Raw genomic sequence first — 27431 nt, 5'->3', positions numbered from 1 at the left:
TTTTCCTTATGCGCAGCACAGATTTACTTTGATACCAACAAGCATAATTTACTATGGATATTTGGAATATTTTACCGGGATGCCAACAATAAATTTGCACAAGAATTTTGACCATCCCCTCTCATCTATATCAAGCAAGAAATTTTACACGGCAGAAAAGGATACTAGAATGCATTGTGCCTCTTCGCTGTTTGATTTAAATGAATCTATTTTATCTATATATATACTTTGGGCTACTAACATATTTGACTGCGACCTTTGTACTCAGCTCTATACTGAGTAGTTACTCAACTATCGAAAACTGTTGTCGATGTGCCCTAAATGAGCATGGATCGCGCAGCTCAATGCACACACGGGATAACTCGCGCTTCAGATGATCACTGAACGCAGTATGATCAAAGTATGAGCATGTTTATTATGGAACTTGTTATTTATATATCGGAATATAAAATATATGAACTTAAAAAAATATTCATATTAGTTACAGACACACTCACAACAGTAATTTGTTGAAACCATTTCAGGCGACTTAATCAACATAGTGGTATCGGTTAAGAATCACTGGGTTGAAGACTTTCCTCTTTGCACGGGGAGGCTGACAAATACTCTGACTGCATTGCTATGCTACCATAAACTACAATTATTAAATAGGATAGAATTATGAATAATAATATTAACGATGTACAAAATCGACATGAGATCCACAACAAAGATACTCGCAGTGAATTTAGATATTTCGATTTTAGAGTATCAAAAGTTCATGAGCGCCATACATAGCAATATGCCAACGTTATACATGATTACGTTGTGTTTACTAAGGCTAATGCATATATCGTCAATAGTATTTTTTTTAAACGCAATACACGCGTTAAAAAGACAAAGATATTGTAGTTGGAATACATCAGTTTTGATGGTTATGTTGGTAAGCATCCAATGATTACATAATCTGATGAAAACCTGAAGATTTTTACAGAAAACTGCAGCAGGTGAAGAGAGGTTTTATCGTCTTAGGTCGATAATTTGACCGTTTCGGAACAAACAAAACATTTTGTGGCTGAGAACTTAAATTCCAAATTGGATTGTGGCTAGACAGGCGAATTAACCTCGTAATTCGATTCATATAAAATAGTGTATATAAATAGCCGAAATTTGTATAACTATCGCCAATTCATTTTCTAGTAATTAAATCTATTGCGCCAGCCAGATTTAAGACCGATGTTGCCGAAGTTGAATCGGACGTATCTGAGAATTGAAAACGAAGCATTTGGATCTAATAAAAATCATGATTGGAACATATTGTATTATTATTCCATGTTGGAGTGATATTATGTGCTGGTAGCGTATAAGCCCTCGCAGTCCATATGGGGCGATATATAATCACTGAGTGGATGGAACCAACTTAGTACTGTAAAATGATGAGCGAACGTACGTTTGCGATTTGACTATTCGGAATCTGCATTCCGCAATCTCAGTTTGAGGTTTGTAGGTAAAGTTTATACGAAGAATAAGGCTTGCCTTGAGCTAATATACACTTGGGTCGAATTCTGAAATTTATGCCTATAGGTTAGCAGCAAAAATAGCCTGCATGATCAAAAAGCAGTGGAAAATGTAAGTGAACTCAAAATAATGAACCTATGTGCCCTTACTATAGCATTATTTGCGCATATTCATCTCGAACATTAATTTTAAATGTCGTCGACTTCATCAGTTTACGAACCAAATTCGCTAAAGGGCCGTCGTAGTTGATTCACGCTGTGAGTCTGCGTGATTGTCTCGAGGGACCCACCAAATGCGTCTCCAACCGCAACATCCCGTATTTCGATTTTCGTCGGCCATACCGAATGAAGTCTCCGCCTGCGGCCTTCTTTCTTCTCCACTCACGTGCCAAGACCAAGGACAGCAGAGCGGCGGTTTAGGCGCATTGTTTTCTTCAACTTGCTCATCACGGCCTTCCGACCGTGAGTCTGCGGATGTAGAATTCTCGTGACTTGTGGCTCTTGCTTGGTAACGCTTTCGGCGGTTAACATGCAGGACGTGTGTCCACGGGCAACATCCCGATTTGTAATTGTCGCCTCCCAGTGGCAATTCTTGGTCGGCTTCTTCTCCTTCTAATTGCTGAATCCACAAGACGGCCCGCCAGCACGAAAAACAGTCCGATGAATTCAATTGCTCTCTTTTTGTCACATCCAGCCGGGCGTACCAACGTTTCTGTCAGTAAAAAGATTAATGCACGCTAGCTAAATGAAATTGACTATAGCTCGTACTGGAGGGAAGGCAATTTGCTATCAATATCAGGATCTAACTGCACGAAGTCATGCACAATATGTATTCGGCGAGGGCAATATGTGCTGACCAGTTGGTTCCAGAGTCACGAAGTATAGCCCCATTCACCTTTTTCGGAATACTCGACTACGTTTTGTCTACTTACTTACTCAATTAGATACGTTGTTAGACTATTTCCCCTTTTACTTAATCGTTTATTATGAAAAACTACTTTATGCGCGCATGAAGTTTGTAAAGTGGGGGGAGTTTTGGATGAGTTTGCAGCACTTTTATATGTGAAATTGGCGTAACATCTGAGAGAAACCGCCACTGCTGTAACTCGTTGACAGAGTATATTTTCGAAATTGGCGCCCATTAGCAGTTTCATTAGTCATTAGTCTGCGAGGCCGCGATTACATACTTATGAAAGTATTTACTTGAGTAATTTTCACGTCTTTCACTTACTTCCTCTGTTTGAAGTAATTTTGACATGTCTTGGAAATAGCTATTTCTATTTGTAATTGGGCATAAACTCACGGGAACACTCCCATTTGAGCAATTTGGCATTAGCCACACTGACTATTTTGACCACCTTTGCTGACATTAAAGGGGTATTGCGCTCTAAAAATGATGTGGTCTCAAATTGAAGTCAAAACGAAAAAAAAATTGCCCGCAGCCATTTCCTTCAGAACGCCACCGTAATGGACCTGCAATTTATTGAAATTTCCACAGGACCTTCACGCTCCAGTTGCCGTGGCTGCGCGTCATTCCGTAACCCGCTACATGACACGATGTCTTCATCGTCGCACTTGCTCGACGCGATTAGGCAGTCAGGCAGAAACCGAATTTTAGATAGTTGTCAGCCGATGTTATGAAGGAAATATGTCAACAACTAGCTAAAGTTCAATTTGAGACTTTGAGATCATTTTTAGAGTGCAGTACCCCTTCAACTCGGTGCCTCCACTTATGGTGGTCAGCGCGATAATAAAGAACTAGACGGTAACGAACTATAGCTATTATCTCTAACCATCACTTCGAATAACCACCATCCTAATTCCAACACGCGGATAATGATCATTTTATCGTTGATCTAGCAAAATCTTCAATTTTATGCACCATAATTACTAAATCCAAGTCAAAATGTAGGTGAGAATTTGTGTTTTACAAACATTGCGATTCTAACGTACATTCTGATTTCAACCTAATATCATTCGAAATGCCATGTCTAAATTAGATGCGAGTCCTGCATCTTAATACCACCCGTGACCATATATCTCCAACATTCCAAATTAAATATCTGAATCCTCGTTTGCCTAATTGTCCGCAATACTGTCGCATGCGCAATACAAGCACTCACTCCAACCGTTATTCTATTTCCAGACGTATTCCACGATATCACATGGACAAACATGAATGCGGTATATATATAGTTGCTCTGCTATTGCTCCGCATGATAATTGTATTTCATCACGTGTTTCGTGACTCGAAATACTACACTTACCGTGTAATAGCGCGCAATCGCGAAGGCAATTACCAATACCAGGAGCGAACATACTCCAATCACTATCCACAGCCACACGGGAGGAGGAGTCGGAGGAGGTGGAGATGAAGCTGGCAAAAAAGATTGTGGTACTTCAGTCACAACCAGTCCTACACCTTGCACAATGCATTCTCAACTCACTGGTAACGGTTCGTTCGACGAAGATACCGGTACCAGCATTGTTTGCCGCAGCGAGCGAAATTCGATAGCTTGTACCGGGCTCCAGAGAATCAAAAGTAAGACTTGTTCCATTCGTCTCCTGTCGCGGGTGATTTGTTCAGTTTAACTGCTCTCAATCGATTCAAGATTGTATTTGCCAGCATCGACAGTGTCACCGCAGGCCGAGTATGCCATTCTTGTATTAACTGATGCATTCAATGCTCGTAATATTAATATATTTATCACCGTTACAGGTATAAACGGTGGATCTCGTCTAAAGGCTTTTCACGCCACCGGCCGAGATAAATTGGCAATGAAGGACATATAAAATATGTCATCCAAATAACATACCAGTGGCGGCTCGTGACAATATCGGGTGGTGGGGCAAGGGCTGCGAGCGACTTTTATCAACATGACGTCACAATGGCGTTTTCCAACGTAAAAAAGTAACTTTATGATGCTCACATGAATTTCCCGACAACAGTGATTTTAACGTAGGTGCCGCGAGAGGTTTGCCGGTGAGCCGTGACTTGAAGTGTGGTAACAAATGTTTTATTCATTTATTTTTTAACAAAGGATTATTTTACAAAATGTACGTGAACTAAGAATCGTCCCTATGCCACGAATCAAGTATCAGGTCATCCTTAGTAGCATGCGTTATGATTTCATGGTATAGTTATAGATTACGCAAATCGATAGACCCAAATTTTTCTAAGCCCGTCCGAAAGTGTTTCGTACACGATCCTGGTGTGTTACGACCACTGAGCTGGTGGTTACGACCAGAGATGGGCGGATTCCAAAATTTCGGGATCCGAATCTATCCGGATCCGGCTGGCAATTGGAAATTCATAGTCCAAAGAAATCCGGCTGGTGAATGTCCAGTTCGGAATCCGAAAAAATCCTGCCAGAACAATGCTAATTAATCATATCACAGCAAAAAAATCCGGCTAAAATCCGACCGTCACCCCAAATTCAAAATCCGGATCCAGTCCGGCCAGGTAAAAAAACATTGAAATCCTTCTCCGGCTCCTGAACCGGACTGTGGCCATCTCTGGTTACGACCAGGTGATAATAGGCAACCAAAACGTAGGCACCCGGCGTACGATTGGATCAATAGACTGGACAACTTCTAGACCTCTCATTTTCGCTCTAAAGACAACTGCGTAAACTACGTACGGAGCAAAGATTCAATACGATTCATGTTCGCACTTGACTTGACCTGACTCATTCCAATGACTAGAACTCGAGAGATTGCGTAAGCCTAACTGGAAAGGTCAACGAGTTCGGACACATACGCAATTGTTATCTCATAGATTGGGCCTGTCATATTGAATCCAGAACATCAATTTGAATGGTCTTTGAAGAACTAAGGACAGCAGCCTCGGAACTTCGGTCTCGGAACATCATAGGACATTTTGGCCTTGAAACTGGAGACTGTGACACAACACATACGGCTTACAGTCTATAAGTCTGCTGCGAAATCGCCGTTGGAAAATATACTAATCAATAAATACATGAATAAAAGCCGTAACTTAGTATACTGTTACAAGAAATCATCGAGAAGTAGCATACGCAATCTTATAACCCATTCCGGTATGGTACACTGTCAAAATCAATACAAACAGACGAACACCGAACTTGGAGTAAAATAGATCGAGGAATAGGCTGATCGAATGATCAGCTGTTAGCCGACATCGAAAATGAAATAGCTATCGCATTTGACAGGGGATTGTAAGCAAATGGTTTGAAGGCCACAATTTCACAGTGAAATGGACATTGGCGAACATAAAATTATGTGAATATTTGAATGCAAACCGAGAATCTTGGTCAGCTGTTTCATGCGATCATCGAGATATACCATTGGAAATATCATCACCGATCTCGTTATGGAACGCAGACTATAGATTAGCACAGACCGACACCGGCTATTGCGTGAGATCCGCAATGACGTAGGTAGGCTAAGTATCAGATCAGCGCGCATCTCTACCATACTCGACCTCGAAAACGAAATAACTGCCTCAATCATTGAGTGTCAACTTTAAGACTTGGCACCGTGTTCGATACTAAAATCCAGACATACCGTGCGAAAGCTCATGACAGATCTAGGTATGGAACATCGTTGAAATCAATAGAGACCAATAACGGCTTTTGCGTAAATTTGTTGGCGATAAATGAAGAGTCAGCTCTTACTCGACTTTGGAAACGAAATTACCACCCACATAGTTCAGTGACAAACTTAAAACTTGTTACAGCAGTCGATACTAACACTTATCGTGCCAAATGTCATGACCGATCTCGGTATAGAACATCGTCAAAATCAATGGAGACCAATACCGGCTTTTGAGTAAAATCTGTTTGCTTTACTATGTACATGATAGATCAGCACACACTGAACTTGGGAAACGGAATTACTACCATTATCTTCAAGTAGCAAGCCTGAAACTTGGAGCAGTGTTAAATAGGTCAAAGGTCAAAATCGACCTATTCCAGCAAAGGTCGACTCAACGCATATTACGGTAACCGAGTTCAGATATAGATACGATTGTTACATCACACCTTCGGGGCGAGCAAGCATATTTGCCCCGGTTGCTCGGCCATTTTACGAATAGGAGAGAGTAAATCACCGTTTCTTTATTGTGCGCGGCTTTGAGAGAATAGATAGTGAAAGCTTGTTATGAGCGCTACCGGGGCAAGCCCCGGCTAGGCATTCACAAAGCGAAAACACAGAAGAGAATTCGATTTTCGCAGAGACTTCGCTATGTATGGGCGTTTGCAAGCGAAAGCACAAGAAGAACGCGGGTTTCGCTGTGATCTCGGTATATATTGATTGCTGTGCGTCTATAAATGGTTAAATTGTTATTGAACAGAATTTTAGGTGGGGCAATGCCCCAGTTGCCCTATAGGACGAGCCGCCACTGTAAACATACTACAAACGTGTATAGATCAATCGTTTATATGGGTGTATATGATCGTGATTCGTGATGTTGTAATGTTTGTGGATCGTTAACTAGGCTATACATCATATAATAAACTATATCTAGGCAGTTTAATTGAATCTGTTACGTAACGTTTTCATTGTAACAGGCCAGGCGAGCGCACTTTATAACAGTACGAACAAAGGTGTCTGAAATCGGTGAAAACGGTTAGCTATTATTCCGTGGATCAACAAATATTGTTTGTAAATGACAAAGACTCAAGATCAAGGAAGAGGAGTAGTACAAGGTGCAGGCAAAATTTATATGACAAAAAGACATCCATTAATCTTGGAAGCAGGTTGGTATTTGTCTAGTAAAGCCTGAAACTTGATAGACCATTACGATATCTCGACATTCGGGCTCACCACAAGATACTTGAGAAACGAGGACGAGGTGTGAAGACTCCGATTTATGATTGTTCTAATCTCCAATTATACTATACCAGAAGGTGTCGCTTATTTATGTTGATATCGATAAACATGACGGTAGCTTTAGCACGCCGCGTCCGATGCTGCAGTATTTGCAAACCTGGAAGGGCTTGTCACTGTCCTGGCTTATAGCTATCTCACCTACTATGCAATAAGTATACAGGGAGTCGGTTATGTTGCTTGATGTTTGGGGGGACGAGAAACCAATGATACATAATGGTAAGACACTGTACACCTCGATATCGGTATTGAATCTGGAATTATACTACCAAATAACGTCACCTATTCAATTAGATATCGATAAACTTGCCTCTCGCCCTACCTCGCGCACCGGAAAATTTCGTACGGATCGTTTCCTTCTGCTAGTGACCAGGTCGAGCAAGGCGACGTACTTTGTTGATCCTCTGGCTGGCGACCACCGGGCGGTCAGCGAATTGGTAAATACCGAAATTTCAACATCGTTGAGTTGTGAAGGTACTGAATACACAGTATAAAATCACTGAATTGTGCGTCGAATAAACCCACTAACCCAACAATGCCGGAATTCCATCAATTATCGTGAACTTTTCGCAACCCAGCCTGCAATCCTGTTCCGTTTCGCCTAATTGGTTTTTATGACCGAGCATGGTCAAATTTAGTGTCAAAGTAGGCCTATGAGATAGTAAGTTGCAGTATGTATTGTGGAAAATCCGGGGGGGGGGGGAGATATTCGAAAGTCGCGACTGTTAAATGTATTGCTGCATCATCCATTACAATACTATTTACCACGAACTCATAACGCGGAACTAGCGTTATCTTGACTGTATCCTCAATTAACGTCTCCGAAATTAAGACTTTCACAAATAACATGATATAAACCGTAGGCGATGGAGGATCGATGAAATCTTGAACCCGTGTATTTATATTAAAAACTAGTTGCGACAAATATCTGATGAAAAATGAACGTAATGATACTGAGTTGCCCTACAAGCACATTAAAATATAATCTAATCGAACAGTTACCATTTCTAGATTTGTAACTCACGTGTATATACTGTTTTGCATGTGAAATTTCCTGGAGGTGCCACGCAATACAGTATCCGTAGGCAAAATTGATGCGACCGACCATAATCCAAGCCAGTTACGTTGTAACTAGTCCCCGTGGTGCTGTAGCCATTGAATGGAAAAACAGTAACATAGCATCGAGAAAACCGTATTATAACTTATGCCAATAAATGACTTGTATCGTTACAATCGATTCAAGTTGATACTGCAATCTCGAGCCACAGATGTATTACATTACATGATATGAAGCAGGGAAACCGAAAATCTTTCAAAGACTTGGCTAAATCAGGATTTTGGTAGCGTGAAAGTATCTACGAATAGTTGGTAAATTGGCAAATAAATCGCACAGATATGCGATTATGCGTGAATTTAAATTTAGGGCGGAAAATGCACTGTGACTGCTTCGAGTGTAATTAGAAAGAGAAATGTTTAAAACACGAGAAGGCACTTCGAAAATGTAGATTGTAACGGGGCGTCGCAGGCCTACTATGTTAGCTGACCTCGTGTGATAACTTCCAAATTTGGGCTGATTCATCATGACAAGTTACGCAGAATTACCATAACGATGATATAACAAATATATAAATCTTTTTCGAATTATTATTTCGTGAGTCCCACTATTCTTGCGATTGCGCGCCTAGGAGTGGTGTAATATATCCGATGACCGAATGCATATATATATATATGTATGCATATATATTGCATATTTGGATTATCTAACAATATCACATGAAGGATATGCCTACTCTTAAAACTAATCTAACGCAGTAAGTGATAAAAGTGGAATAATTAAGTCGCCCATCCACATAAAATATTCACTCCAAGCTATATATATGACAAGGATAGGATGAGCAATAGGCCATGAAGACAAGTCTTTGAGTCAAGCGTCAAAATTGACATTTATCACTGGCATTACCACTCATCTGAACCATCTGAGTTGATCTTGAAGTAAAATGTTACAAATTGGCATTGGTTGTCTGCATTGTGAATATGGGGAAAAGACTACCCCCTCCGTGAGCCATATCCGGAATGTGCCTCATGACAAAATTGGCCTCGGCAGTTTTTCACACAAACATTGGATTCCCAACTACAGTGTAAATGGATTGATATGATATAAGTATAGGACTTGTAATTGATCTCACTTGTATTCCTGTGAGATATTGTACTCCGTTCCGCTGAATGCAATGGAAAATGCGATTCCGGTGTATTCCTTATTCCAACGAATGCCTATGGATGAATTGCTAGCATGCATTTGAGACGGATTTGGCGGAGAAACTTCACCTGGTGGGTTGAAATGAATGCGTATTACTATGCGCTATATGATGAACCAGATCAATGAACTTATGATAGGCTTATATTAACAATAACTCGACTAGCGGTGACACCATAAACCAGTGCTTCTTAACCTTTTTTCCTCCAGCGCCCCCTTTCAAAAATTATCGTGCTCCAGCACCCCCCCAACCTCATATTGTAAGGAATGTAATAAATGCAATGAGTAAGAGGGAGGGCCGTAACAACACTTCGTCAACCCCCGTGAAAACGATTGCCTTGCGCACCCATAGCGTGATAAACCAAACTTCTGAGGGCTTCGCCCCCAATAACCCCGCAGCGTGATTTCGATGGTCAGCAAAGTTTGTGCGGCCTGGTCGCCCTAGGTACCAAAATTTTATATGATGCATGAATAAACAGGTGGTAGTACATATATAAGCCGCTATAAACTTCTTATCCTCTCAGCTCAAGAAATCAGATTTACCAGTAGCGCCGAGTGAGCTGTTGTAAGGGCAAATAAAGGGCACGTAATTGATAATTAAACATATTCGGGCGTGCCCGTAGATACAATTAATTCGTTACCAGGGCCGTAACAGCACTTCGTCAGCCCCAAAAAAAACGGTGGTCTTGCCCCCCCCCCCCCTTCGGGTGATAAACCGACCGCCCCCCCCCCCCCCCATAACGTTGTTCGCTTTTGCCACAAAATCAGCTGTACTGTTTAGCGAGCCAGTACGAAGCGCGAAAACTTTCGTTAATTCATGATAAAATCGGTCAGTAAGATCGGGAATTGCATATATATTGCTATCATTTTCTTGTCCTCTCTGCTCACGTTACCAGATTTACCGGTAGAGCTGAGTGAGGTGCAATGTTCCCTCTAAGCTGCGCACATGCGGTCTCTGCGCACAGTAAATCTACGTTGCTCACAACAAATCCGAAGTTATGACCTTTTTTCAGTCGTTACGCTATGTTGTCCAAGGGTCTGCGCAGTGAGTGTGCGCAGACTCGTCAAAACGTAGAGCGAACATTGTGAGTTGTCTTGGAAACTGTAGGGCTCGCAACTAATAATTAGACATATTCGGGCGGGCGAACCCGTTGGTATGACTTCGTTGCACGATGTTATTTCGTGACCTCCTGTCTGCTATATCAAAAATTATAGAATCGCCCAACAGAAATATCTAGTTTTAGATATCACTGTCGCCCAATCGTACTAAACTAAAAGACGCACACGATTTCAAATTGGTATTTCTTCACTGGCATATCATTTTTCCCTGCCAGATGGAATTCGTCTTCTGGGGTTCAAATTGCCAAGACAGGGACATTCGGTGCCAGTCATTTAGGCGCCCATGGACAATTAAACCTATATGTCTTTTGTAGGCTATATATAACGAAGTTTTCAGTGTTCATTTGCTCTGAATACTCATTAAGGATATGTCCTACCACCACATCATCTACTGCGAAGCCATTTTTCTCCAGCGCCCCCATACCGCCCCCCTGAGCCCAGCGCCCCCCATATCGCCCCCTGAGCGTTTCCGCTCCCTTCAAAATCACCAGCGCCCCTTGGGGGGCGCTGGAGGAAAGGTTAAGAACCACTGCCATAAACGAAAGACTCTTGCTAGGTGATCTATGGTAAAAGTTATAGAAAACTGCACGTATTGATTGAACGGCGGTGACCATATAGCTGAGTGATTCGTGAATGGGATGAGAGATTTAGTTCGGTAACCAGAATCACATACCGGTTCGCCATCATCGCACGTCAACTTTTTACGAGACACTGTTGGATTCATTTCGTGTATCTTGACAGGTGAAAATACATATATGTATACCAGTTGCGTTATGTCAGTGGGCAGGACGTGCTCTAACCTGTCTTAGGATGATGGTTATGGCTATATTACATAATTTCCTTCGTTTAAGTCGCGATGTATCTATGAAGCCGGTCAAATATCCAAACCGACCACACTACTGATGACGACGCATGACTGTATCATTGTATCATGTAACCAACCTGTTGAATTCGACTCTTCGAACAGGACCTCGTCGGTATCATCCCTGATAACTTCGAGAAAGTAGGAGTTCCCGGGAGGAAGATCTTCAAATATTGTTGACTGATCGGATATGGGCATTGATATGAAGTCACCTTAATGATCAATTCAGTGTCAATTGATAGAGAAAGACATACGAGTATGATAACTCACCATCTCTATCTTGGCATGCCTGCGTGGACAAGACGGAGGACGAGCTGGCGAGATCAATTCTTATGGTAGCTCCCGATATCCAATTAGTCGCTACTTGCAAGGTGGTTGAATCGAGAAGTGACGTGTTGTATAGGAACGGATTCTCGTAACATTGCGTTTGGTTCCCAATATATCCTATGTCGCAATTACATATGTAGCTTCCTTCGGTATTATCACATGAGGAATTCTTATGACATTTGTATGTCCCGGCATTGCATTCATTGATGTCAAGACAGCTCGTTCCATTCTTCTCAAATCCGGAATCACAATCGCATTCGTAACTTCCAAATGTATTGTTACAAGTTGAGTTTTGAAGACAAATATACGTTTCGCTTGTGCATTCGTCGATATCATCACATTCATTTCCGCTCTTACCAAATCCTACATTGCAATCGCATCCGTAACTTCCAAATGTGTTGTTGCAGGTTGAATGTCGTGAACAAATATACGTTTCCAGTGTGCATTCATCAATATCATCGCATCTTGTTCCATTCTTTTCAAAACCAAAATCGCAATCGCATTCGTAGCTTCCAAATGTGTTGTTGCAAGTTGAATTTTGAGGACAATTGTATGTTTCCAGCGTGCACTCATCAATATCATCACAGTTTGTTCCATTCCTTTCAAATCCAAAATCGCAATCGCATTTGTAGCTTCCAAATGTGTTGTTGCAAGTTGAATTCTGTGGACATATAGACGTTTCCATCGTACATTCATCAGTATCAACACATTCGGCTCCATTCTTTTCAAATCCGTAATCACAATCGCATTCGTAACTTCCAAATGCGTTGCTGCAAGTTGAATTTTGAGGACAATTGTACGTTTCCATTGTACATTCATCACTATCATCACATTTTGTTCCATTATTTTCAAATCCTGGATCACAATCACATTCATAACTTCCAAATGTGTTGTTACAAGTTGAATTCTGTGGACAAATAGACGTTTCCATTGTACATTCATCAACATCATCACATTTTGTACCATTCTTTTCAAATCCAGATTCGCAATCGCATACGTAGCTTCCCAATGTGTTGCTGCAAGTTGAATTTTGAGGACAATTGTACATTTTCAGAATGCATTCGTCAATATCATCACATTTTTTTCCATTCTTTTCAAATCCAGAATCACAATCGCATTTGTAACCTCCAAGTGTGTTGTTGCAAGTTGAATTTTGAAAACAATTGGTCGCTTCCATTGTGCATTCGTCAATATCATCACATTCAGTTCCATTCTTTTCGAATCCAGAATCGCAATTGCATTCGTAACCTCCAATGGTGTTGTAACAGGTTGAATTATTACGACATTCGTATGTCCCAGCCTCGCATTCATTAATATCAAGACAGCGTGTTCCATTCTCCCCAAATCCATAATCACAATCGCATACGTAGCTTCCAAATGTGTTGTTGCAGGTTGAATTTTGAGGACAATCGTACGTTTTCAGAATGCACTCATCAATATCATCACAGTTTGTTCCATTCTTTTCAAATCCAGAATCACAATCGCATTCGTAACTTCCAACTGTATTGGTACAAGTTGAATTTTGAGGACAGTTGTAGGTTTCCAGTGTGCATTCAATAATATCAACGCAATTTGATCCATTCTTTTCAAATCCAGAATCACAAATACATTCGTAACTTCCAAATGTGTTGAGGCAAGTTGAATTTTGAGGACACTTGTAGGTTTCCAGTGAGCATTCAATAATATCATCGCATTTTGTTCCATTCTTTTCAAATCCAGAATCACAATCGCATTCGTAACTTCCAACTGTATTGGTACAAGTTGAATTTTGAGGACAGTTGTAAGTTTCCAGTGTGCATTCAATAATATCATCGCAATTTGTTCCATTCTTTTCAAATCCAGAATCACAATCGCATTCGTAACTTCCAACTGTATTGGTACAAGTTGAATTTTGAGGACAGTTGTAAGTTTCCAGTGTGCATTCAACAATATCATCGCAATTTGTTCCATTCTTTTCAAATCCAGAATCACAAATACATTCGTAACTGCCAAATGTGTTGAGGCAAGTTGAATTTTGAGGACAGTTGTAGGTTGTTTCCAGTGTGCATTCAACAATATCATCGCAATTTGTTCCATTCTTTTCAAATCCAGAATCACAAATACATTCGTAACTGCCAAATGTGTTGAGGCAAGTTGAATTTTGAGGACAGTTGTAGGTTGTTTCCAGTGTGCATTCAACAATATCATCGCAATTTGTTCCATTCTTTTCAAACCCAGAATCACAAATACATTCGTAACTGCCAAATGTGTTGAGGCAAGTTGAATTTTGAGGACAATTGTAAGTTTCCAGTGTGCATTCAACAATATCATCGCAATTTATACCATTCTTTTCAAATCCAGAATCACAAATACATTCGTAACTGCCAAATGTGTTGAGGCAAGTTGAATTTTGAGGACAGTTGTAGGTTGTTTCCAGTGTGCATTCAACAATATCATCGCAATTTGTTCCATTCTTTTCAAATCCAGAATCACAAATACATTCGTAACTGCCAAATGTGTTGAGGCAAGTTGAATTTTGAGGACAGTTGTAGGTTGTTTCCAGTGTGCATTCAACAATATCATCGCAATTTGTTCCATTCTTTTCAAATCCAGAATCACAAATACATTCGTAACTGCCAAATGTGTTGAGGCAAGTTGAATTTTGAGGACAATTGTAAGTTTCCAGTGTGCATTCAACAATATCATCGCAATTTGTACCATTCTTTTCAAATCCAGAATCACAAATACATTCGTAACTGCCAAATGTGTTGAGGCAAGTTGAATTTTGAGGACAGTTGTAGGTTGTTTCCAGTGTGCATTCAACAATATCATCGCAATTTGTTCCATTCTTTTCAAATCCAGAATCACAAATACATTCGTAACTGCCAAATGTGTTGAGGCAAGTTGAATTTTGAGGACAATTGTAAGTTTCCAGTGTGCATTCAACAATATCATCGCAATTTGTACCATTCTTTTTAAATCCAGAATCACAAATACATTCGTAACTTCCAAATGTGTTGAGGCAAGTTGAATTTTGAGGACAGTTGTAGGTTGTTTCCAGTGTGCATTCAACAATATCATCGCAATTTGTTCCATTCTTTTCAAATCCAGAATCACAAATACATTCGTAACTGCCAAATGTGTTGAGGCAAGTTGAATTTTGAGGACAATTGTAAGTTTCCAGTGTGCATTCAACAATATCATCGCAATTTGTACCATTCTTTTCAAATCCAGAATCACAAATACATTCGTAACTTCCAAATGTGTTGAGGCAAGTTGAATTTTGAGGACAGTTGTAGGTTGTTTCGAGTGTGCATTCAATAATATCAACGCAATTTGTTCCATTCTTTTCAAATCCAGAATCACAAATACATTCGTAACTGCCAAATGTGTTGAGGCAAGTTGAATTTTGAGGACAGTTGTAGGTTGTTTCCAGTGTGCATTCAACAATATCATCGCAATTTGTTCCATTCTTTTCAAATCCAGAATCACAAATACATTCGTAACTGCCAAATGTGTTGAGGCAAGTTGAATTTTGAGGACAGTTGTAGGTTGTTTCCAGTGTGCATTCAACAATATCATCGCAATTTGTTCCATCCTTTTCAAATCCAGAATCACAAATACATTCGTAACTGCCAAATGTGTTGAGGCAAGTTGAATTTTGAGGACAATTGTAAGTTTCCAGTGTGCATTCAACAATATCATCGCAATTTGTACCATTCTTTTCAAATCCAGAATCACAAATACATTCGTAACTGCCAAATGTGTTGAGGCAAGTTGAATTTTGAGGACAGTTGTAGGTTGTTTCCAGTGTGCATTCAACAATATCATCGCAATTTGTTCCATTCTTTTCAAATCCAGAATCACAAATACATTCGTAACTGCCAAATGTGTTGAGGCAAGTTGAATTTTGAGGACAATTGTAAGTTTCCAGTGTGCATTCAACAATATCATCGCAATTTGTACCATTCTTTTCAAATCCAGAATCACAAATACATTCGTAACTTCCAAATGTGTTGAGGCAAGTTGAATTTTGAGGACAGTTGTAGGTTGTTTCCAGTGTGCATTCAACAATATCATCGCAATTTGTACCATTCTTTTCAAATCCAGAATCACAAATACATTCGTAACTGCCAAATGTGTTGAGGCAAGTTGAATTTTGAGGACAGTTGTAGGTTGTTTCCAGTGTGCATTCAACAATATCATCGCAATTTGTTCCATTCTTTTCAAATCCAGAATCACAAATACATTCGTAACTGCCAAATGTGTTGAGGCAAGTTGAATTTTGAGGACAATTGTAAGTTTCCAGTGTGCATTCAACAATATCATCGCAATTTGTACCATTCTTTTTAAATCCAGAATCACAAATACATTCGTAACTTCCAAATGTGTTGAGGCAAGTTGAATTTTGAGGACAGTTGTAGGTTGTTTCCAGTGTGCATTCAACAATATCATCGCAATTTGTTCCATTCTTTTCAAATCCAGAATCACAAATACATTCGTAATTGCCAAATGTGTTGAGGCAAGTTGAATTTTGAGGACAATTGTAAGTTTCCAGTGTGCATTCAACAATATCATCGCAATTTGTACCATTCTTTTCAAATCCAGAATCACAAAGACATTCGTAACTTCCAAATGTGTTGAGGCAAGTTGAATTTTGAGGACAGTTGTAGGTTGTTTCGAGTGTGCATTCAATAATATCAACGCAATTTGTTCCATTCTTTTCAAATCCAGAATCACAAATACATTCGTAACTTCCAAACGTATTGTTGCATGTTGAATTTTGTGGACAAACCTCCGTTTCCAAGTCACATTCCACAATGTCATTGCATTCGTAACCATCGCCTGAAAATCCAATATCGCATGTGCAGTGAAATCCAGGATATTCGTTGGAATTTAATTCCGAGCAGGTGGCGTTCATACCGCAGTTTGATGAAGAGCATTCATTCTTGGTGCAAACCGTTCTTTGATTTCTTGTGAATCCGAACTCGCAATCAGAGAACGAGAAGCCGTTGATGTCTTTATAGCATATTTCATTGACGAGTGATTCGTTGCATGCCGTCAATGCTGTATAAGATATACGCGACGTCAGTTCCAGGATATTTATTTTTCTATATGAAATATACAGTATGCTATTTCAACCCTTCCATTGCAAATAAGCAAAATATCTGCGCGTTATAGACTTTGCATAATGTGGAATTTCCTGAGACACATAGAAAATAGTTTCAAATGTGAGAGTCCTCTGACTCCTGGTCCCGACCAGTTACAAGCACCCTGTTTCAAGATTTCACTCATGTGTCTTTAGAAACATTTGATGACATGCAGTGAGATTTAGCATTGCGCCAAACAATCTAATCAAATCCTTCATATATTTCCGTCATTAATTGTAATCGAAAACGTTGAACTGTAATAAACTTTCAACATGAAAAGTATTCTTCATTAGCACCAATGTGTTTACATAATACAATGTGATAGGCTGATTATTTTCCTGACATTTAATCAGGATGAAGATAGACTCGTCTATTTGACATTTGGAATAATTATGAATTACATTGTGCATGATATTTAAAAGCGGCGGGACAAACCCTGGTGCTGAGTTTGACACCCCTGCGCTGGGGTAAAAGTTGAGAACCGCTGTGCTAATTAGTAGGGATGGTGCGAAACGTGATATATTGCAATTTTTCACGTCAATATAACATCTTTGGTTGAAATTCATTCCATTTCTACTTCGGGCCACTCTCTGCGTGGCTCTGGCTGCATGAAAAGAATCTCAGCAGCTAGAAATATTCAGTTTTCCTATGTGAATGTTCAATGACTCTCTGCTGTGACCCGCAATCACACAACTTCAAGAACGAAATACAGTATACGTAGATAGTCCACGAATGAGGCTTATTCAACGAATTCAACGAAATTTACTATACGTGTAGCTAGCTATTGTGATATGTTTATTGTATCATAAACACCAAATCCGTTTCATAGGAGTGCTGGCTAGTGTATAACTAGTTGTTGGGTAATATCTGTAGGAATTATAGAAACCGTTTATTTTCTTCACTCTGATCAATATCAATGCAGCTGCTGGCACATTGTCCAGTCCAACCGATACTGTTTAAGGCGTAAGTTTTTATTTCCATGCTAGTCCTCGTCGAAATTGCTGGCAACGCGACGGAAGATATAGATTTTATGAAATTATTATAGCATTTGATTGTTCCAGTTGATACATTTGGTGATGCTTAAAAAGTCAGTCTGTACTTTAGTACTGTGGCATAATGAAGCATGAGCCGTCGCTAGGTATCGCGTACAATCTGCATTGCACATTAACATTTTCATATTGAAATGAACCCGATTATTTTCGGCTGACACTCGTCAGGGGTAATCGTCATAATCGTAATAATCATTATAGAACAGGGGAGGGCAAACTTTTTAGCTTGCGGGCCGCAGCCAACATCTGAATCCATTCGCGGGCCGCACTATATAAAATTGGCATTATAAACCAAAACGCAATATTGGTATTTTATTATATAGTGAGGACATGGAGATAATACATATGTTTATTTAAAACAATCCAAACATTGCTTTGATGATATCGTACACGCGTCAGAAACAGTGGCGAGATTTCACAGGCTGGTCGACCTCAATAACCAATTTGTCAAACTATAGAGATGAAAGTCGGTTGTCCCGATTCTTAGAACGGGATTGAAATTTTAATCTGTGAGTAGCGTTCTGTTCATACATTTACTAATTTCACTTTTGGTTCAGTTCCAGCCCAGGACACACAATGCTGATAGCACCATAACCATGTTAGCTTCAAACACGCTTCTACTACATAAAATATAAATACCCTAATTATACGCATACAGAGAACGAATCTACCTAAGACACGCGCGAATCGTTTTTTATATGCATGTTCTGACCTAGAGATAGGCTTTATTAAACTTATTCTGTAACAGACGACAAATGAGATACACAGTATAGGAACAGTTCAAATACGACAACGCAAGACCCAACACCTAAAGCAACTGACATCACATTGCCCACTCGCAGCACTACGTAAGGAGAGTGAGCGTAATCAACGTGAATCAATCAACTAATGATGTAAAGTACAGATAAGGAATAGTGAGGAATCGTACAATGCACATCACTGAAATAATCAAAACTGGAGTGGCCAATCTGAAATCACACTCTTGATCCGAATTATGTCAATCTCCAGTGGCGGCTCGTCCTATAGGGCAACTGGGGCATTGCCCCACCTAAAATTCTGTTCAATAACAATTTAACCATTTATAGACGCACAGCAATCAATATATACCGAGATCACAGCGAAACCCGCGTTCTTCTTGTGCTTTCGCTTGCAAACGCCCATACATAGCGAAGTCTCTGCGAAAATCGAATTCTCTTCTGTGTTTTCGCTTTGTGAATGCCTAGCCGGGGCTTGCCCCGGTAGCGCTCATAACAAGCTTTCACTATCTATTCTCTCAAAGCCGCGCACAATAAAGAAACGGTGATTTACTCTCTCCTATTCGTAAAATGGCCGAGCAACCGGGGCAAATATGCTTGCTCGCCCCGAAGGTGTGATGTAACAATCGTATCTATATCTGAACTCGGTTACCGTAATATGCGTTGAGTCGACCTTTGCTGGAATAGGTCGATTTTGACCTTTGACCTATTTAACACTGCTCCAAGTTTCAGGCTTGCTACTTGAAGATAATGGTAGTAATTCCGTTTCCCAAGTTCAGTGTGTGCTGATCTATCATGTACATAGTAAAGCAAACAGATTTTACTCAAAAGCCGGTATTGGTCTCCATTGATTTTGACGATGTTCTATACCGAGATCGGTCATGACATTTGGCACGATAAGTGTTAGTATCGACTGCTGTAACAAGTTTTAAGTTTGTCACTGAACTATGTGGGTGGTAATTTCGTTTCCAAAGTCGAGTAAGAGCTGACTCTTCATTTATCGCCAACAAATTTACGCAAAAGCCGTTATTGGTCTCTATTGATTTCAACGATGTTCCATACCTAGATCTGTCATGAGCTTTCGCACGGTATGTCTGGATTTTAGTATCGAACACGGTGCCAAGTCTTAAAGTTGACACTCAATGATTGAGGCAGTTATTTCGTTTTCGAGGTCGAGTATGGTAGAGATGCGCGCTGATCTGATACTTAGCCTACCTACGTCATTGCGGATCTCACGCAATAGCCGGTGTCGGTCTGTGCTAATCTATAGTCTGCGTTCCATAACGAGATCGGTGATGATATTTCCAATGGTATATCTCGATGATCGCATGAAACAGCTGACCAAGATTCTCGGTTTGCATTCAAATATTCACATAATTTTATGTTCGCCAATGTCCATTTCACTGTGAAATTGTGGCCTTCAAACCATTTGCTTACAATCCCCTGTCAAATGCGATAGCTATTTCATTTTCGATGTCGGCTAACAGCTGATCATTCGATCAGCCTATTCCTCGATCTATTTTACTCAAAGTTCGGTGTTCGTCTGTTTGTATTGATTTTGACAGTGTACCATACCGGAATGGGTTATAAGATTGCGTATGCTACTTCTCGATGATTTCTTGTAACAGTATACTAAGTTACGGCTTTTATTCATGTATTTATTGATTAGTATATTTTCCAACGGCGATTTCGCAGCAGACTTATAGACTGTAAGCCGTATGTGTTGTGTCACAGTCTCCAGTTTCAAGGCCAAAATGTCCTATGATGTTCCGAGACCGAAGTTCCGAGGCTGCTGTCCTTAGTTCTTCAAAGACCATTCAAATTGATGTTCTGGATTCAATATGACAGGCCCAATCTATGAGATAACAATTGCGTATGTGTCCGAACTCGTTGACCTTTCCAGTTAGGCTTACGCAATCTCTCGAGTTCTAGTCATTGGAATGAGTCAGGTCAAGTCAAGTGCGAACATGAATCGTATTGAATCTTTGCTCCGTACGTAGTTTACGCAGTTGTCTTTAGAGCGAAAATGAGAGGTCTAGAAGTTGTCCAGTCTATTGATCCAATCGTACGCCGGGTGCCTACGTTTTGGTTGCCTATTATCACCTGGTCGTAACCAGAGATGGCCACAGTCCGGTTCAGGAGCCGGAGAAGGATTTCAATGTTTTTTTACCTGGCCGGACTGGATCCGGATTTTGAATTTGGGGTGACGGTCGGATTTTAGCCGGATTTTTTTGCTGTGATATGATTAATTAGCATTGTTCTGGCAGGATTTTTTCGGATTCCGAACTGGACATTCACCAGCCGGATTTCTTTGGACTATGAATTTCCAATTGCCAGCCGGATCCGGATAGATTCGGATCCCGAAATTTTGGAATCCGCCCATCTCTGGTCGTAACCACCAGCTCAGTGGTCGTAACACACCAGGATCGTGTACGAAACACTTTCGGACGGGCTTAGAAAAATTTGGGTCTATCGATTTGCGTAATCTATAACTATACCATGAAATCATAACGCATGCTACTAAGGATGACCTGATACTTGATTCGTGGCATAGGGACGATTCTTAGTTCACGTACATTTTGTAAAATAATCCTTTGTTAAAAAATAAATGAATAAAACATTTGTTACCACACTTCAAGTCACGGCTCACCGGCAAACCTCTCGCGGCACCTACGTTAAAATCACTGTTGTCGGGAAATTCATGTGAGCATCATAAAGTTACTTTTTTACGTTGGAAAACGCCATTGTGACGTCATGTTGATAAAAGTCGCTCGCAGCCCTTGCCCCACCACCCGATATTGTCACGAGCCGCCACTGTCAATCTCGTTTATAATTTCTGTGATGTTTAGCAGCTGAAACCTTTCAAACTGAGTGGGCCTTGAGATCGGGCTGTCACGCCAGAAATTAAACATGAAAAATAATACAGGAAGTATTTATCTTAGAACAGTCAAACTTTGTAAGACACGCCCCCTTATGATGGTAAAAGATTTCTCGCCCCCTTATCGTCATATCGCAAAACGCAAACAGGATGCTAGCATACCTAACGGATAGTTTGATGGCATGGAAGGTTACGACTGTGGATGAGAGATTTTTAAATATGAAATTCAGACTAAATATAGAGCAATAACCATGAATGGGAAGGAAATCGCGACGAGCGCGAAAAGATTTTTCAGTTGAGTTCGGCTTCGTGCCCCCTTCAGATGCTTTCACGCCACCAAGGAGGGTGCGCCCCAGTTTGAGAACCAATGCCTTAGAATTATCATAGTGAAATATACTAAGAAAAAGATTATTCAACTCCCTGCATTAATTCGATTTTTAGTATGCTTTTCATCAATATTTTTAATAAGTTTCTGTAGACTCTCGCGGGCCGCACAGAGCGGTGTGGAGGGCCGCATGCGGCCCGCGGGCCGTAGTTTGCCCACCCCTGCCCACCCCTTTCAAAAGGTTCACGTTCACTCGAACCAGAGCCTTTCATGGGTTTGCGCCATCCCTACCAATTAGCAACCTCAGATCAAGAATTATGATCAAACCTCTACGTTCTATATACGTAAGCTCAAATCTGCGATTGGAACGTTGCGATAACATGACAAGACGCTATTATAGTTAGGGTGAATGGCGCAGAAACTGATGCCGTTTTCGGAATAAGACTGATTCCCGACTGCGTAAGATGCAAATCGGATGTGCTTACTTGTAGTAATGTTGAATGGTACCGTAGTAGTTGCCTCGCCCCCATCTTGATTTCTGGCAGTGACACTGAGGCTGAACTCATGAGTTTCGTTCGGCATAAGGTTATACAATTGAATCTACCAATGGAACAAATCGTATCATTAGGCAGGAATATGGTCAGTGGTCAGTCGCGAAACAAAACGGAACACAGTTGTATATATCGGTCGTTAAGTCATTCAGATAAACTATGGAAGGTCGTGTAACCTGAAGAAAACTGGAGTCATCAATGTCATTCAGGGATATCGTAGCTTGCGCGCCAGAACGGTCCGTCACTTCGTATTTCACAGCTTTCTTAACTTTCGGTAGCAACACGATTGCTGAAGTATAGTTGCTTTGTAGAGTATATTTAAATTGCGATAGGGGAACGTCGCTCATTCCAATATCTGAAAACGAAAATCCGCATGATATTCGTATTTCAATTGTATGGTAACATGCAGCAACTCGCCCTTATTGAAAAAGTAGTATTGCACTATTTGAAAAGACGGAACATTCACAGCCTCGTAAAGTTTGGTGTAAAGCAGGTCATTGGCTCGATCGTTAAGTAGCGCGGTCACACTGATGCCGGTGATCGTGTTTGTGGCAAAGCTGTCTGCGAACAATACAAAACGAACCGCGCACTATGAGTTAATAACGGATTGGAATCTCAATGTGCAGGCTACCGTCTTCATCCAGTCGCGGATCCCACGGACCGCACGGTGTAGTTTCGCCTGAATTTCTCGACCAAGCAACTATGACGTGCTCTCCACTTTCCATGGTGTATCCTATTTCGATTGTTGTGCGTGGTAACGCAGGTGGCAAAACGTCACAATCTCCGGTAAGATTAGGGTCGTCGTATACAAGCCCCTGTGTCGTTCCATCGCCGAATCCCCAATATAATATTGCATCGGCAGTTGTTCCTAAACAACAGGCCCTCATGACTCGTGGATGGTGTGCGCAATTTCTTTCCAAAAACGCTGGTTAGGCCGCCCTGATACTTTCTTGGCAGAAACATTGCTTTTCTCAAATCTTATGTCGCATGCGATCTTGACTGGTATGCGCATCAGAAACGGAAGCATGCATTAAAGCACATATGTGTTACGTATAAAGTTTATATATATTATATATAAATTATTCAAGATTCGAGAGATGGTAAGTATATCGGGGTATACTTGAACTGATTTCGAGTATTCATGTACGTTTGCCTGCTTGTACTATTTACTCAAGTGGTTAGCTTGTCAGACTGATTCACTTCTACTTCTACAGTTTTTAGGCAAAACTTCATACTTTTAAAGCTTTTTATTTTGTAAAGTACAAAGTTTTGAGATATTCTTGCATCATCTCTAAGAGTGAAACTATCACGACAACCGGGCGGAATTGCCCGCCCGGAACCACGATAACTGAATATATTCTCGACTAGCCTATATGTAGTTTTTATGTCATTGGTCATTTTGGGTTTGTCGCGAAGCTGGAACCCGCATGTTCGTAAGTGACAACCTCCGACTCACCGCTAAAAGCATCCGACCAGGGACCAAATCTACTTTTGAAAACTGATTTGAGTAAAATTCAGATCTTGAATTTCGTCCTCCACTCCAAATAGTCAGTGTATCGCTCATGCTGCGCAATCGATGCCATGAAGCCCATATATATTTGCTTTGGGTTTCGTTCAACTACTCCAAGCTTTTTGAACAAACCAGAATATTCCTATCGTTGCTCGGTGCATCTCAACCTTTACGCCGGTAACTGAAGTTGTAATTACGATAATGGATATATTCCAGCGATGGCATCAAAATATTGTTAAACCACCATAACCATATGCATGTTCGGGCGGAAGCTTGGTGTATTATGCCAATGCTAGTAAGGCGCTGGCTGATGCTGAGGTGGCGTCGGGTTGGAGTCAACAGGCTCGGGTCATGTTCTGGCCGGGGTCCCGCCTTATAAAATATTTAGATCGATCCCAATGAACACCCAACTAATCAACGATGTAAAATGTGTACTAATGGGCCCTAATCAGTCTGCACTTTTAGCCTTCTGATACGGACCCAAGTCCACCTAGGTAAAGTGTAGCTGGTTTGGTATCCATACGCCTCCATATGTTTACTCCGCATCAGTGGTGGCTTTTGGGGTGGGCGAGGTGGGCGGTCGCCCGGGACCCCCCTGGTCAAAGCCCCCCCCCCCTATTCGGATTATGTGCTTTTTTCAAGGATAATAAAGAATAAACGTGGAAATCCGTGTACCAAGCAAGAATATGATTCCGTACAGATGTGTCTATCATCATCAAATCTCTGCATTTGTTAGAAAAGTCCCGTATCTCGATGATGATCACGTCTCTGCATGCGGTAGAATTACTTAGTCTTGATGTAGTCTATCCTTGGACACATGCAATAATAGACATAGCCGAATCCAGCACCTGGCCAAACCTTACCGCGTGAAAGGGGGGTCTGGGGGGCGGAGCCCCCCAGAAGTTACGGTTAGATACTTATAGGGGGCCCCCCGGTAAGTCTCGCCCAGGGCCCCCCCGTTCGTAAGGCCACCACTGCTCCGCATACATTCTATAACAAGTTGACTGACAAATCATTTTAACCGTATAGCCTACCGCTACCGTCATTAATCCTCGATTCGTTGAATCCCTCTGACGATATGGTGAAGTCAGGAATGTTCGCAATAAAACTTTCAAAAACATTGATCTCGTAATCCACTCTCGATAACCCATACGCATCCGTAATACGTATTATTGACAAGTCCGAGAAGTTCCCTTTAATCGAGGAAGCGCTTCTTATGCGAGTGGTGATATTTGCTCGTACTTCTGACGATGGGTCCGTTTCATACGGAACATCCAGCATGGTCACTCGTCCGAATACAGACAACAGACCTAAAAAGATAATATTCGCACTTGGGATCAGGAAATATATAATCAAGTTCAGAAAGAAACTGTTTTTACTGAAAGAAATATCGTACTAATAAAGAATAGTATAGTTTGGGTGGCAAATCCTCCGCGAATTATTTACTGAAATAAATCTATATCCGATCAACTCCGTGGTATCAGTATCAATATATTAATAATTTTATATTTTCAAAACACCAGAATACTGCGGTACAATGAAAAGGTATTGGAAGGTGTCGAAACGACTGGGATTATAGTCTTTGAAATCAGACACCCACCAGGGCTTGGGTGATGTAAATAAGAAGCATGCACACTGGAAGGAAAGAAAAAGGGATTGGATGAAACAACTGTTGGTGATGAAAATGAATGATGCATATATCGGTAGGCGAGGTTGATATATGTAAGATCAAGATCTAGTAATCTTGACGGCTGACTAGTATTCATTCCTTACAATACTAATCGCGTAAAGTGTTAACATCGTATCCGATACAACTTCGACGTATTTCTCTTCGTCCAAAGTACGGGCCTTATATTACCGGGGAGAGCGCCGTGTCATGACATTTTCTAAAACTGGATGTTCGGGTATGGAACAAATTAGAATCGCTTTTCTACAGCAAAACTGTCGTTTGCGGCCCATGATGCGATAGAATGCTTATGTTGTCGAAAATTTATACCTTCTGGGATGCATCAATATAAATCAAGCTCTGTGTACCTTCCGCATACCGGTAGCTTAATTTTTTGCTTTTGACAGTCCATGTGAACGTATAGTATGACTGTTTTCACAAATACTTACTCACTTACCTACCTACCTAGTACCTATACTTGGGTATTTTAAAGCTAGTCAACAGTACTTCTACTTGAAGTATTGAAGTAGTTGCAGGTTGCTTTCAAAAATACTACTTATTCTCGTATACTCTATCAACTGATACAACTAAATTCGATTCATGTCGGCCATGTCATAAAAAACCGGCGAAGTCGAATGTCACATCCCCCCAACAATACCATAATATCACTGTATACGCATTGTTAGTATCATATTACCAACACGGATTGAGCTCCTCAAAACCGTTCAGCAGAATTGATTACTATCGATTAAAACTCGCGAAGGGCTACAAATGTAATACCTGTGGTAAAATTTGTCCAATCCCCGAAACCAGTTCTGTCAACAGGTTGACCGAGTATTTGCGATGGTCTCGCCCGTACGATATATTCCGTGTTAGGGACCAAATCTGTCACGCTGCATTGAAACGATATGAGGAAATTTCACTGTCTTGAAGATGTGTAGGCCTAGCTATCATGAAAGAATATGGTATCAGTCATGCTTACATGAATCCGAAAAAGGTGTTATCAGCGGTGGTCCAACTTCTTGCGCTCGTTCCGTTGATATAATTCAGCTCGATCTCCCACTGAGTCACTCGCGGATTTGAGCCAAGGAATAATATTGCCGAATATGGTGTGGGTTGTTTCCCAACAATGACTTGTATTGGGGCAGGGTCTAGAAAACCACAATCAGAAAATACTTGATGAAATGTCCCTAGATCGACATGCAGCATTTTGCCGTGATGGCACACCACCTTCAGAACATCGTACAACTGCGCCATGGTAAGCACGTAACCATTTAACAGACTGATCCAGGACTAAATTGCCACTGAAGTATTACTGGGAAGCTTTTTTTGACAAGCCAGACTAATGACCTTATGATCCGAGAGTAATTTATAACCCTTCGACCACAATACATGTTGACTAATCGTCCCAGATAACTTTGATTTGGTATGTTTTTTCTCACAAAATAGGTTTCAGGTCAGTAAGATAATCTTTTTGTCAATTCATTTATTTTGTTATGGATATGCCGACAGAATTGGATTTCGCGATAATTAAAACCTTGCCTAAACACAGAAAAGTAGATAGAATACGTTCTTATGGTAAATGGCGCGAAAACTACCTTGGTAATTCTTTTACCGATAAACTCTATTTCTAAACTCTATT

The 27431-nt window shown here is 40.7% G+C and overlaps 1 protein-coding gene across 1 annotated transcript in view; it reads right to left on the bottom strand.

Annotated features, from left to right (window-relative positions):
- Nucleotides 1–395: 395 nt before the first annotated feature.
- LOC145447916 (uncharacterized) overlaps nt 396–27431 on the bottom strand; it is a 33008-nt gene continuing 5972 nt past the window's right edge. Inside the window, exons 4-19 of the mRNA XM_080326186.1 lie at nt 26772–26940; nt 26570–26682; nt 25158–25433; nt 23245–23481; nt 23031–23174; nt 22790–22968; nt 22548–22662; nt 14165–16972; nt 11870–13174; nt 11680–11811; nt 9551–9689; nt 8389–8510; nt 7687–7841; nt 3944–4061; nt 3764–3873; nt 396–2208 (exon numbers count right to left, since the gene is read on the bottom strand). Coding sequence (XP_080182312.1) covers nt 1726–2208; nt 3764–3873; nt 3944–4061; nt 7687–7841; nt 8389–8510; nt 9551–9689; nt 11680–11811; nt 11870–13174; nt 14165–16972; nt 22548–22662; nt 22790–22968; nt 23031–23174; nt 23245–23481; nt 25158–25433; nt 26570–26682; nt 26772–26940 — 6605 coding nt within the window. The 3' untranslated portion in view covers nt 396–1725. The remainder of the gene's footprint in view (nt 2209–3763; nt 3874–3943; nt 4062–7686; nt 7842–8388; nt 8511–9550; nt 9690–11679; nt 11812–11869; nt 13175–14164; nt 16973–22547; nt 22663–22789; nt 22969–23030; nt 23175–23244; nt 23482–25157; nt 25434–26569; nt 26683–26771; nt 26941–27431) is intronic.

Source organism: Botryllus schlosseri, chromosome 10 (assembly GCF_051294905.1).
Source record: "Botryllus schlosseri isolate E-star chromosome 10, Bs_hap1, whole genome shotgun sequence".
Lineage (NCBI taxonomy): Eukaryota > Metazoa > Chordata > Ascidiacea > Stolidobranchia > Styelidae > Botryllus > Botryllus schlosseri.
The sequence above is the reverse complement of the archived record's forward strand: the minus strand, read 5'-3'. Positions and strand labels throughout refer to the sequence as shown.